We start from the raw sequence: 13,528 nt of genomic DNA, 5'->3' as shown, positions 1-13,528 counted from the left end.
ACTTCTTTATAACTGTACTCTACTCTCCCCTAGTGGAACTCTTTGGTCGTGGAGGAGCACCTGTCCCGCCTCCTGACAACTGAGTACGCACAATATTTGTACTGAAATTCGTTTTTGGTCGTTAGGCTAAATCTAAAATGAGTTGTGTTTAGATTTGTAGCAATTGGAGAGCTAAAAACATGGATTTCTGGAGTCATTTCACCCCAAAATAATTCACCTTGGTTTCCCTCTCCGACAAATTGTCACAATTCTGTGCAAATTCTCCTTACTACCTTTGTGTCCGTTAGAAACAGGGTCATTAACATATGAAATTATGACATGCCATAGGATGAAAGAAGCGTTGTGCCTGGAAGGTAAACTGAGGTGAACTGCAGGTGAGATTCCTATATATGTCTGTTATGTTCGGTTGAGTGTACTAAATTGTGAAGTCACTGAATTTGATTAGGAGTTTGACTGTGTATAACCGTGGGATTTATGGAAATGAAGTTGATATAAGTTGTTTGATTTGTGAGAGATGATGTGTTTTTCACTGAATTTGACATATATATATATATATATATATATATATATATATATATATATATATTACATGTACAGGCAGCTAGCTGGTGCGTGAAATTAAATGTTGGTGTCTGTGTCCAAAAATTTCTGATATTGTAGAACTGAATGTTTGATTTAATTGAACCACGAATTGATCTGAAAATCCAGGCTAAGTGATCTCCTTAATATTTCATACAACTCTCATTGTAGTAGAAGTGGACAGGAATTATATGGGGTGTCCAAGCTAGCTGCTATCCAGACTTTAATGTCTTGATATTCTCCCAATATTAGTCATAGGAGTGGGCTTAGTCCCACATACTTGACACCATCTTTGCTCCAATACTTTGATGTCTTGTGCAATGTTCCATACGCTTTTCTTGGAGTAGTACCATCTCCCATCTCATGCACTGCAAAAATACAGGTCAGATCTCACTACAAATATGCACACTACAATGCAGGTGATTCCACCTTTAATCCGTAGCAGCCTGCCCACTTCGCAGATCGCCCCAAATACGTTAAAATGTAGTGTACCAGTGTTTAATTAAAATCATTTATATGTTTTGCAGGACCTGTTTAGGTGTTGTTTGAAGATATTAGAAACCTAAGGTGAAGTTCAGGAAATGACAGGCAGTTGTATCTAGTGAAGTGTATTCCCAGTGTGTGTGTAAGTGGTGAGGGCAAGAGGTGGAGAACTGCAAGTGGAACACTCGGAATGCTGAAGCAGAGCTTTGTCCAGGAGAAAATCTCCGATTTGTCTCCCATGAATCACCTACCCCCGCTGAAGACACTTCCTCAGTGGTCCCGAGTGAACACTCTGGACAAAGCGCGCTACCCCAAACCCTTTGTGAAGGACAGATTGTTGCCCCCGATGGAGCCCCCCAAAAGTGATGAAAACTCTGAGCAAGACATGGCATCGCAGAGCGGATTACAGAGGGTTCATCATTTGGAGAAAAGCGTGGTTTTCATGCGTCAGCAACACAACGAAATTCTCCAAAGTTTGCACCAGGAAATAGAGGCTCTCAAGAAAGAAAATAAAGGTATTTGTAAGATATACTGTACGTAACCTACAATTCCATGCATGACTAATTTACTTATTTTGCATGATTCAGTGAGTTCCGTTGATCTTAGAAAGGTGTTTTGGCAATTGTTTGAAAGGCAGAATGATAACCCTGTAAAAAAACACAAAAAGATTAAATAGCTGTCATGTTACATTACATATTACCTTTTCTTCACAAAAGGTAATATGTCATGACCTGTGTTTGCTGCTAAATGTGCCTTTTTTGTACAAATTTTTAGAGCGTTTGCAGTAATTGCAGTTTAAAAGAAAAGAACACATGTGTGCAACCTATGGTATACCTGGAATAAAAGAGATATACCAGCTATATGGAATTCTATTTTTTTTTTTTAAGTTTTCATAAGGAAGAAACCTCTTCATTTTCTGCAAAATCCACTGATTTTAAACTTGTCCAGTGAAAAGCCTCCTTTCCTCCTCATGAATATTCATTGTGATGTCACTGTGCTTAAGGTTTTAATCCTACCATATGATTAGCTTGAATTTAAAGTCTCAACTAAATATATTCAAATAGTCTCAACTTAATATAAAAAGGAAGACTTTGGGCTGTACCACATGGTCTTGCCCTGATCACCCTACTTCGAGAAATTATGAAGTAACATTCATTCTTGTATACATGTGCCCAACCACGAACAGCCTCAGAGTTCAGTAGAGTCCATTGTAAAAAGAGGTTAATAAGGTAGCCACCAGGGACTACCATTATTCTTCTGATTTTTCGGACACTCTTATTTTTTGCATATCTTGAATATTCCCCACCAGCCTAGAAGTCTGAATTTCTCAAAAGGTGATGAAATGACATTTGAAATGAAATTTCCAAGATCAAATCCTTTAGTCTAGAAACAGTTGTACAAGTTTAATTTATTTCAATAACTTGGTCATTTTCTGTATTATGTACCTCTTTTATAGATCTCAATTTTAAGATAATCATGACACAGAAATCAAAATCTCCTTCAAATGCCGATTTTAAGTCTGATGGAGAAGCTGGGCGGGCGAGTGCTGCCAGAGAAAACCTCATAACAGAAAAAGGTAAAGTAACATTTGATATAACAGCATGACACTGAAAAGATGATATCTGTTTTCCAGCTGGCCTCATTAAGAGCTCTGCAAAACTTTCTGCATAGATTGTAATTGTTTTTTTGGATGAATGACTTTAAAAATTTAGAAAGTATATGTAAAGATGTCTGTAAATTTGTCCGTGGCAGGTATTCATTTCTAATCTTATTTTCATAGTAAGGTTGGACAGTTAGTACATGTACTTGCCTGCCGAGTTTTACGATTACTGTGATTCTTCAACCTTTTCACATGTTTGAAAGGTGTTTATTCAAGCATATTCTGAAGGCATTATTCCAAGTAGACTGATAAAGTTACACTTCTGCTGAAGCCCTGAAATTGGCCAATCCAATCAACAGAGTTTTGCTCCTGAACCAAATTCAGTATGTGCCTAAATTGCACTACAAGTTCCTCTTTGATGTGCGAAAAGGTTGAGGAATTAGGGTACAATGCTTTCCCATTAATCTTACTTGAATGTCCCTACACAGTCATATACTCTATGTCTGTGTTGAGTGAATGGTATCATTTCCACAACATGTACAGTGAATATTTTATTTATTTGATTGGTGTTTTACGCCGTACTCAGGAATATTTCACTTATATGACGGCAGTCAGCACAATGGTGGGAGGAAACCGCGCAGAGCCCGGGAGAAACCCATGACCATCCGCAGGCTGCTGGAAGACCTTCCCAGGTCTGAGAGGAAGCCAGCAGGAGCTGGACTTGAACTCACAGTGACAGCACATGGTGAGAGGCTCCTTGGTCATTATGCTGCGCTAGCGCGCTAACCAACTGAGCTATGGAGGCCCTCAACAATAAATGAGTAAAATATTATATTAATAAAGTATAGTACTTACATGTAGCACATATTATTTGCCTGGTAGATGATTACAGATATACTCAAATATGCATAAAGTAAGTTTGTAGTTTGATTAGTAATACATCTGTATTCATACATTGTACTTTTTAAGAATGCTATGCTGCGTGGATTATAATGTTATTGCTTTTCATAATCATCTAGGCTTATATATATATATATATATATATATATATATATATATATATATATATATATATATCATGTGTGCACATGTATATCTACAAGCCTGCATAATATTCTAAGATAGCTAAAAGCTTTCTCATACTGTACTGTGTTAACATGCCCTCAGTCTGACATATGTGTACACTGTTTTAACCAAGGTTTGCCATTTGCTCAGTATAGGTTGGGATTTCCAAATGTATGTGCAGTCATAGTAACACATTGTGTAAAGTTTCCACCACTTCAGAGGATAACGAATTATCACTCACATGACCTAAATGTAAATGTTACATGACCTAAATGTTAATGTTACATGACCTAAATGTGACATGAACTCTGTGAGAGCAGGAAGCAAAGGATAAAATGATTTTTTTTTTGTTTTTACTTTAAACCACACTAATTTAGATTGTTGTTTTTTGGGTGGAATAAGTCTTATTTTAATGTTGGAGGAGGGCATAAAAATAAAACTTTAAAATTTGCGGGAAATGTGGAGTATCCCAGGGCCTGGGATCACAAAGCAATCTTAGTCAAATTTCAAACATTAAATTTGGTATGTTCATTTGCATTATATTAGCTGAAATTTGTTATACAATAACTTTTTTATACCCGAAATTTATGTTGCCAAGCTATATTTTGAATTCGTTACATAAGAAATAACAATATTTTAAGGTTTTGAAATTATGACTTTAGTCTAAGATCTCTTCGTGGTCCCGAGACCAGGAATATTTCCTCTTGATGGCATATTTCTCTGATAGAAAAGCTTTGAACAACATGAATATCAGACAAAATGAAAAGGTGGATATTAAGTTTTATTTTTATTCAATTTTTGGATTTTGTTAGCTTGCCCGTAAAACACAACATAATGACACTCTTGCCTTATATATTAAATTCAGAAAATCTGTGTTTACCCTTCTGTGTCCTCTAAACTCATTGCCACCTATTGCTCCCCTTATTTGCATATTATGCATATTGTCTCTGTGAACAAATTGGTATTAAAAATGAACATATGAATCATGATCTATCAAATAGACAAGTATTTTTTGGACAGTCTGGCTTAAAAGGAAAACAGATTCATTTCTTCAATCTGTCTTAAGGTTTGAGGGATTCCTCGTAGATATCAAAAACACATTAACATGTAGATACATGAAATATGTCAGAACTAAAATCGGTACAGGGATTTTTATTTTATTGCTGATATGATATCAATCACACAAATGGTAAATGCCAAATAGCAAATGGCAGTTGTAAAATGACAGTATGGAATAAGAGGATAGCATTTACATTTTTTCTTCAATCAAGGGACCTGACTGAATAGCATGTCCTAGCTCACCTGTGTGTGCGCTGCTTTCTCTCTCTTATTTATGCATGACAGCTATTTAATCTTGTTCCCAGAGCTTTCCTCATCCTCTTTGAAATCCAAGGTCTCTGACAATTCTGACAGAGGTAGGTATATGTGTACATATCTGTTACTTGATGTGAGAAATACTGCGAATTTCACCTACACTCTTTTTCTACTAACCTTTTCACATGTTCTCTTGGTGCTGTCTTAAGCATTTTTTGAGGATATTTCTCTGCTGTGTAAAATAAAACATTATTTTTTTGCCCTGATGTTGGCAAACCCACCAAAACATAAATTCTCACAAAACATTGAGGTGGATAAATTGCAATCAAAGTTGCTTTTAAAGATGCAAAAATATTGTGTGGGTGTACAAAATAGGGTGTGTATTGTGTTACACCATTTCCCTAATTCCTTAACCCTGTCATACATGAAAGTGTAACTTTCAGTGCTATTTATGCACCCTTTAAGTTTGATTTTGTAACAAAACTACAGTGGCATAATTTTATCAGCTTTCACAGAATAGTGCCCTCAGAGTATGCAGGAATAAACACCTTGCGAACATGTGAGAAGGTTGAAGAATTACAGTATGTAATGTCATTTTGAGGCATTAATCTGATTTGGAGCTGTCATATTGATCTACTCCACAAGCAGTAAATAACTTCTATATATGTATTATTTTCATTATTAAATTTATTGTTACTCCATGGATGCCTTTAAACTGATAAGCCAGCATATGTGTCAGAAAGTTTATAGATCTTACTGGTGTTTACAGAGGAGAAGCTGGATGAACTGAAGGTGATTTTCCTGGAGGAAGAAGTTCGCGAACTCAAACAAACGGTCAGGGAGGCAAAAAGTCGCAGCGCTCATCTTAGTCAGATGCTAGAGCAGTCTGAAGACCAGAGGAAGCGACAGTGAGTATGAGACTCATAAAGATTTTCGGCCACCCTCCAGAAACTCTGTAAAACTTCTTCAGTCACTTTATAGTAACTTTATAGTAACTTTACTCAGTTTCTTAGTTCGTGTGTATGACGTCGTTCCATGAAACTATAAGATATTGCAAGACATTGGTAGCGTTTCAGTAGCCTGATGGTTTAGAGCGTCCACATTGGAGTCAGGAGACCTGGGATCAAACCCATACCAGTGTCATACCAAAAGTCTTTACAGTCCTAGCTAACACACCGTTTGCATGATTTTACAGGCACAAGGCTATAGAGGCGCTTCAGTACCAGCAATATCAACAGGCTCAGGCCAGCGGCTTCACCATAGACAGGCTGCCTCAGCACCTCAACCCCCTGGGGCTTGTCTCTAACCCCCAGAGGCCCCCAACCCTGGCCGAGTGTGAGCTCATTATACGACATCTACAGCAGGTCAATGAGAAGCAGGCTCATGAGGTAAGCTCATAAAGTACAATTTGGTACCTAGCTTCATGTGGTATACTTCCACAGCAATGTTAATACATAATGTTATCTTAGTACTTTACCTGGACCCTTGTTACCTCCCCTGTTTTAACAACACGGTATGACACTTTCCTTTTCCAGTGCTGTTGGCTCATGAAATTCAAAAGCTGCTGATCTCGAAATTCTGGAGTTCTTGAAATTCAAAAAACAGTTGTTAAAACAAGAAAGGAGTTCTTGAAACTTAAAAATCAGTTCTTGAAACTCAAAAAGTACTTCTTGTGCCTTAAAAAAAGCAAACCTATCATTATGCTATCAGCTTGTTGCTGTTATGATGTTACATAATGGGTACTGTGTTTTCAGTTAGACAGGTTAAAGTCAGACCTGAAGGACGTGTTATACTCGCACAAGTGGACGCCTGATGCTTACCTGCTGGCTAAAGCCTACGTGGCTGAGGATGGGAGGGAACCTGGGGCTGCCCCTCCCCCACTCATCCAGGGGGCACCACCCCTGGATCAGCCTGGGTCACGCCTTCCGTCCAGTCGTCCAGTTCCCAAGCATCAGCCAAGAAAACTGTGAGTTGTTGTGTTTATAATAGAACATCAATGAAATGTATAGTTTGTATCTTAATTTGCAATTTAGGGTGTGTTGCAAGATGGAAAAGTACAATAAAACTTCTCAGCCTTGTTCTTAATCCTGTGAGGTGGTACTAGTGTGAGGACTTTGAGTGACTTCTACTTGTAACACATTGTGCACAGTGTTACAATGTATCAGTTTCTACTGTAACGTTCTGTCTAATGTGATGTCATTATGATGTGCTGGGAAAGGAATGTTTGACGTCAGTAAAATGTTGTCAGAGTCCAGCTGTCAAGGCATGTGATGGGTACCCATTAAAAGATATAAAATTTGAAAGATATACCTCATGATATTGTAATGGGAGCATCTTGGTTTGCATGTGTCCGTGAGTGGGTGTGTCAGTTTGTTCATCCATTTAGTGTACATTTAGAGGGCTGGGGGAGCATTTATGTTTAGTAAACACCTAGCATAGCATTTAGTATTTGTTCTCGCAATACCAAAAGCCATCTTTTCAGATTGCCTGAAGCAAAAAAGAATCATTGACATATTGTAAGATGTTCGTTTACTGAGTACATTAATACATCTTGTTTCCAGGCCTGACATAGCATATATCCAGAGGGAGAATGTCACACTACCAGCTCTGAAGCAGACCGTAGGTAACAAAGCCGTAGAGAGACGGAAGAGAACACAGGTGTTACAGAAGGCTAGAATGAAGAAAGAGGTCAATGAGCAATACTGAGATACCTGTGGTCAAGGCATGGGGAGTTCAGGTTTTCTTATTGGGTTATTTTGTGTATGGGATATATGGTAAATTGTTAATAGATGAAAATTGACTGTTGTATGCCTCACATGGCTATTCAGAGCTCAAAGTCCTCATTATAGGCGGCTCAGTGGTAAGCCGGCAGTCAGCCTGTGATTTGTCTGTAGTGTGTGCCTGTGGAGTGGTTATGGAAGGGTTACACTAAAATGATATTCCAGTGCACCATTTGTCTATAGACCTGGGCAGACTTAAACAAAAGTTCGCAAATTATATTTTGTAACTGTCTTGGTATATTAAGTCTCTCTGTGGCGCTCCAACCAACATAACGTCATTTACAAAAATTTTACAATAAATTTGACCTACAAAGTTTTGTGAAAGTGTCCTCCAGGGTAGATAGGGGCTGGATGAATGGTAGTGGAATGCTAGAAGCCTGCTAGTGGAATGCTAGAAGCCTGCTGGTGGTAGCTTGCCACTGTAAATCTTCAGTCTAGTTGGCACTGTTGATATTGTAAAATTCAGTTCCACGTATGCCACTCTGGAAAACATTAGGTTTGTACATATGACACATAATTTCCGTTATGAACTATTTTGTTAAATTGTTGAATGTTTTTCTTTGTAGCATATTTTATTCCCCAGTTCAAGACATAATAATGGACAGACTTAGCAGTAGTAAGACAACGTCAAACAAGTTTTAAACTCTAAGATTAAGGAATCTTGACTGTAGTTTAATATGAAAAGGGCTTTAAGGAGACATCCGTCCACTCAGAAAGTCCCTCCTTTGTTGGTTACATACATAGTAACATTTGTATTATTTTATTGGATAAGAAGAAGTCTATGATATGTTTTCATTGTTGAGGAAATAATTGATACTTTAAAATTTGTTGACCTCCTTTGTTTCCATGGCAATTAGTATTTTGTGTTGAGTTCTTGTATAGTAATTGTTGTATTTTGGGGGAGATTGTGGGGACAGTTATCAGCAGCTGTGTTGGTTATCTTGATTACAACATGTAAACCAGCTGTAAAAAACTTTACTTGTCGTTTATGGGTACTGTATTTCTTCTAATTTTTGGGACATGTGATCTGCTCATCATAGCTGATATACATGTATATGTAATTGGAGCGGGAATATTGAGTTTCTTTTTTCTCAAATGGTTTGACCATCTAATGAACAACATACTCATATCTTTGCTTTTCCAAAAAGCTGGTAAAGAAATGTAGTATTCTACTTTCAACACTACTTGTATTTGTCCCAAGACTTAGGATATATCAAAAGTAAAAGTACAGCCACCAATGGTAAAAACTTTAGTTATGGTTTATGTGTGGGTATTTTCATTCCTCCATTCTAAGCCATGGGGGTAGTATTTTATTTATCAGGTGTTGTTGACTTCATCCCATGACTACAAATGAACATTCCAGCATTCTGAGGGTATGAATTGTACTATGTCAGAGTAATTCCAAATTTCGCATGCAGCTTCATATTGAGGTGAACTACATGTAAGTTCTTTTAATAATGGGGCAATATTTCAGTCAAATTTCTGGTTTTTACATGTATAGCAACCAACTAGAAATGGCATGGAATTTATTCTAAGTTTTACAGCGATTACCAGCGACGTATTATTTGTGGCTTGTCCTAAGTAGTTGTGAGTGTAACTGTGATCAGGCCTTGACAGTTTTAATGTTTTGAAGGATTTGGGTGTAACAGGGTTTAAGGATTATGGTTTAAGTCACACATCTACATGCAGTTAACACTCAGCATTGTCTTTTCTTGAAACCTACATTTTCAATACTTGTTCGTGCACTAAAATCAACATTAAGTCAAGAATGTGTGTCACGTTTCACTAACCAATTCTTAACAAATAGATCAGTTGATGGCCTTACACTCAGGGGTCACTTTCATGATGTGTTCGTGACCTTATCCAAATTTTACTACCTTTTCGCATATGAAAAAGCAACTTTCAGTGCAATTTATGCGCTTTTTAAAGTTGATTTTGGAGACAAAACTACATTGGTTTGATTGACCAATTTCGGGGCTTAACAAAAACTGTAATTTTATCAGTCTACACAGAATAATGCCCTCGGAAATTGCTTGAATAAACATCTTGCATACATGCGAAAAGGTTGAAGAATTACTGGTGTGGTTTTGTCAGCCTACACAGAATAATATCTTCAGATTTTGTTTGAATAAACACCTTGCTATGATGTGAACAGATTGAAGAATTATAACAAGTACCACATAGCTACACCTGTAAGTATACTTCATATCTCTACAGCATATTCTGTGATGGTAGTTAAGGGCTTGTCTGGCCAAGGGCGCTTCATGAAACTGGGGCCTGACAGAGACTGTTACATACGTGTGCATTTACATTGTTATGGGTCATCCGAAAAGAAAAGAAAAAAAACCCAACAAAACAAAAAAGAGGACACCTTACGGCCATTGTTCCATTAGCCTGTTTAGTTAGCTGCTCCATACACAGTTGACCATGATTGTACACTGTGTGCCAGATGATCTCAGACTGGGTTAGCATTGACATGCACGCGCAATCAGAATAAAGTATTTGAGGTTGGGTGAGCAGGAAACAGCTGTTTTACCACACACAGTGCATGTAGAGATGTTAATAATTCTAATAATAGAAGATGAAGTCATTAATTACACCATGTTTAGATTGACCCTAGGTAGTTGGCTTACAAGGTCATTTGCACATTTATGTGTATTTACAATTTCCATGATTTAAATTTGCCATTTCAGCCAAGGATGCGTATTAAGGTGTACCCATACGGCACCCTGTGCACACTGGAGTTTGGTCATGACATAGTGTAAATATATTCTTTGTTATGGCTCAGGGGCCTTTTCTCTGTTAAATTCATCAGTGAGACAAACATGATATTTTTTATTTTGTCTGGTTGTTTAGCTAAGTATTTTGTCTTCACATAGTGTGACAGGTGCACTTGCTTGTACTTTGATTTTGTAGTAGAGGGCAATTTAAGATACAAGCGTTTTGATTGGTCAATTGGTACAGTGCCACATAGTACATCTACATGATTGGTTGGGTGCTGCTGAGTGTTAATAAGTTACAGTTGTTTTGATTGGGCAATTACCTGTAATGCCAGTGTATATTGTATGCACTGGGAAGCGTGACATTTGATTGGTTGAGCCATGTTTTATGTTGATGACACACGACAAGCTAATTTAATAATGTGATTATCACTAATTATTATATCATCCCATTTTGAGATTTAATGTGACATGAAAAAAAATCTTGCAATATTTTATGAAGAAAGGTTAACTTTTTAATTGATTTAGGGTCTCAAGACATTGTATATTCACAATTAATAACTGCTAGGGTATTACAGGAATTTATATATTTCTCATTTATTGAAAATATGATAGCTGTTCTGCATTACGCATTTTATACGAACAGGTCCCAGAGTTATTGTAGCTTAGGTAGATTATGAACATCACAATAAAAACAAATGTAGTGAACATGTTCACATGATAAAGCTGTATTCCACGTGTGCTAGTTTCAAGTACGACAAGTCAGAAAACACGATAAATGCTTGTTCCATACGGTTTTGATCTTTCAACCAAAATTGTGATCGTGTTGTGAATGGGGGCTTTGGAAGAAATGCAGCAGTATTTTGTTATTTTCTTATATTTTTCGAATTGTAGATACTTTTATAGCATCCAGTTTTTTGACATTGGATTTGTTAACAACATTTCATTCCTAAACATAATATGTGAAGTAAATTCACAAAAGCATCATTCATTTGTTGATTTGATAATACGTTAATATGTCATGTATGTACTAAAATTTATGTTGTACACTTAAAGGTGTAATATCTAAATGACAAAATGTTTAATTTTATGGCTGATCTTTGTGACCACAGAAGACACTGTGATAAGAAAAGAGAAATAATGAATTTATTTAATGTGAAATAAACTGATAAACAGCCTAGATGAACTTGTTTTGGCTTTTGTGTATTTCATGGTGATGCTTAACAGCATAAGAGTACATGTATTACATTCTCTGCTTAATTTGTTATGTTTTATCCAGGTTAGGTTCTGTGTTAGGTTATGAATGGAGAGCCGTACAGGAAAATGTGGGATTCTTGGTTTTAACTGTCAGAAATTTTGGATGTTAAAACTGCTGCCCTAAAAAATTTGGCTCTGGCATGAATGTTTTCTGCTCTATGTTATATTCTTGAACCAGGAATTTGGGGTTGAAAATCTAGTATTAAAGTTTGTTCTACATAAACACTTTCTGGCAAGTTAGGCCAACATAAGGACTCTCTGGTGAGTTAGGCCAACATAAGGACTTTCTGGTGAGTTAGGCCAAAACAAGGACTTTCTGGTGAGTTAGGCCAACACAACGTCATTCTGGCGAGTTAGGCCAACACAAGGACATTCTGGCGAGTTAGGCCAACACAAGGACTTTCTGGTTTTAAAGTTTTCGCTGACATGGACTTGTGCAGAAGTCTGGCTGATATTAGAATATGACATGGACCTTGAAATGTCAGTTTTGGCAGTGATAGATAAACTTTTTGTTTTATAGGTAACTGAAAAGTACTCATTTTCCGGATTTGTGGAAGTTAAGGGGCTGTGACAGAATTTCACATGATTTTAGGTTTGCTCCAGCATTACACCATGTACATGAATCAGGGGCCGATTCACTTGTGTGTAGTTTAGGTCTACTGAAATTCTTCAACATTTTCACATGTTTACAAGGTATTTATTCAAGCATATTCTGAAGGCAATATTGGATGAAGACTAATAAATTTATTTTTTGAGATGTCCTGAAATTGGCTAATCCAACCGATGTAGTTTTTTCTTCAAAATCAAATTAAAAATATGCATAAATTGCACAGAAAGTTGGTCTTTCCAATGTGAGATGGTTGAGGAATTAGAGTACACTCAAATTTTGTCACCATTCAGGATTCTGTCTGAAGCACGTTGACCTAGCAGCATCTCACCAATGCGATCACTATGAGTTTAAGTCCAGCTCCTGCGTGCGTTCTCTCAGGTCGTACGTGAGAAGGTCTGCCAGCAAGCCACAGACTAGTGTGAGTTTCCAATGGGCTCTGCTCGGTTTCCTTACACCATGCCTGCCACAGTGGTGTAATCGAGCTGTTTTTGAGTAAGGCCTAAAACTCCAGCCAAATAAATTCAAGTTTCCTTCAGCCATGGGTTTCCTTCAGGTATGGGTTTCCTCCACCCATAACCCGGACAGCCACAACAGAAGTGAAGAAGAATTGAGTATGGTGCTAAACATCGACCAAAGACATAAATACATGAGGTCATCTTTGTTATTTCTTCAGCCCCTGGCCCCTCAGGATTTTATAAGCCTGCTAAGTAAATGACCTAAAATTTTGCCCCAACTGAATATAACAATTTTTAAGGCAGGTTATCTGCCTACCTTCCATAATAACCTCAAAACACCTTTCAAAGATAAACAGAAATCTCACAAGTGAGATATATGTGTAATGTGAAACTTTATCATTGATGAATTTTTTGGTCAGTTACTAAGCTCATTACACCAGTATTTGTGACTAATGAGCTTGGATATAGGCATGGCTACGCGTGTGCTGTTTCCATAGCCATCTGCATAATGGGCCTACCTTACTCTAGATTTTGGTGGCCCTGACGCCCATGCCTTAAAGGCAAAGAAAACAATAAAATGAAGCGTAGGCCAAATGACAGACCATTGCACATTATCCAGAAAAATTTTTGGATCTATTTTTTTTTAAAGGAATTTTCAAACCGAA

General features: G+C 37.2%; 1 protein-coding gene across 2 annotated transcripts; it reads left to right on the top strand.

Moving 5' to 3' along the window:
- The first annotated feature begins 79 nt into the window (after nucleotides 1-79).
- Nucleotides 80-10,995, top strand: LOC135476680 (coiled-coil domain-containing protein 74A-like). 2 transcript variants are annotated; one of them, XM_064756787.1, is made up of 8 exons: nucleotides 80-374; nucleotides 1,107-1,577; nucleotides 2,519-2,638; nucleotides 5,092-5,142; nucleotides 5,811-5,949; nucleotides 6,237-6,429; nucleotides 6,796-7,007; nucleotides 7,603-10,995. In XM_064756787.1, exons 2-8 carry the CDS (start codon nucleotides 1,253-1,255, stop codon nucleotides 7,745-7,747), a joined length of 1,185 nt encoding a protein of 394 aa, XP_064612857.1. In that variant the 5' UTR covers nucleotides 80-374; nucleotides 1,107-1,252; the 3' UTR covers nucleotides 7,748-10,995. The 2 variants fall into 2 exon arrangements, with proteins under 2 accessions (XP_064612857.1, XP_064612859.1); XM_064756789.1 differs by lacking the exon at nucleotides 5,092-5,142.
- The last annotated feature ends 2,533 nt before the right edge of the window (nucleotides 10,996-13,528 follow it).

This window comes from Liolophura sinensis, chromosome 10, assembly GCF_032854445.1.
Source record: "Liolophura sinensis isolate JHLJ2023 chromosome 10, CUHK_Ljap_v2, whole genome shotgun sequence".
Lineage (NCBI taxonomy): Eukaryota > Metazoa > Mollusca > Polyplacophora > Chitonida > Chitonidae > Liolophura > Liolophura sinensis.
This window is presented reverse-complemented; position numbering and strand designations above follow the sequence as displayed.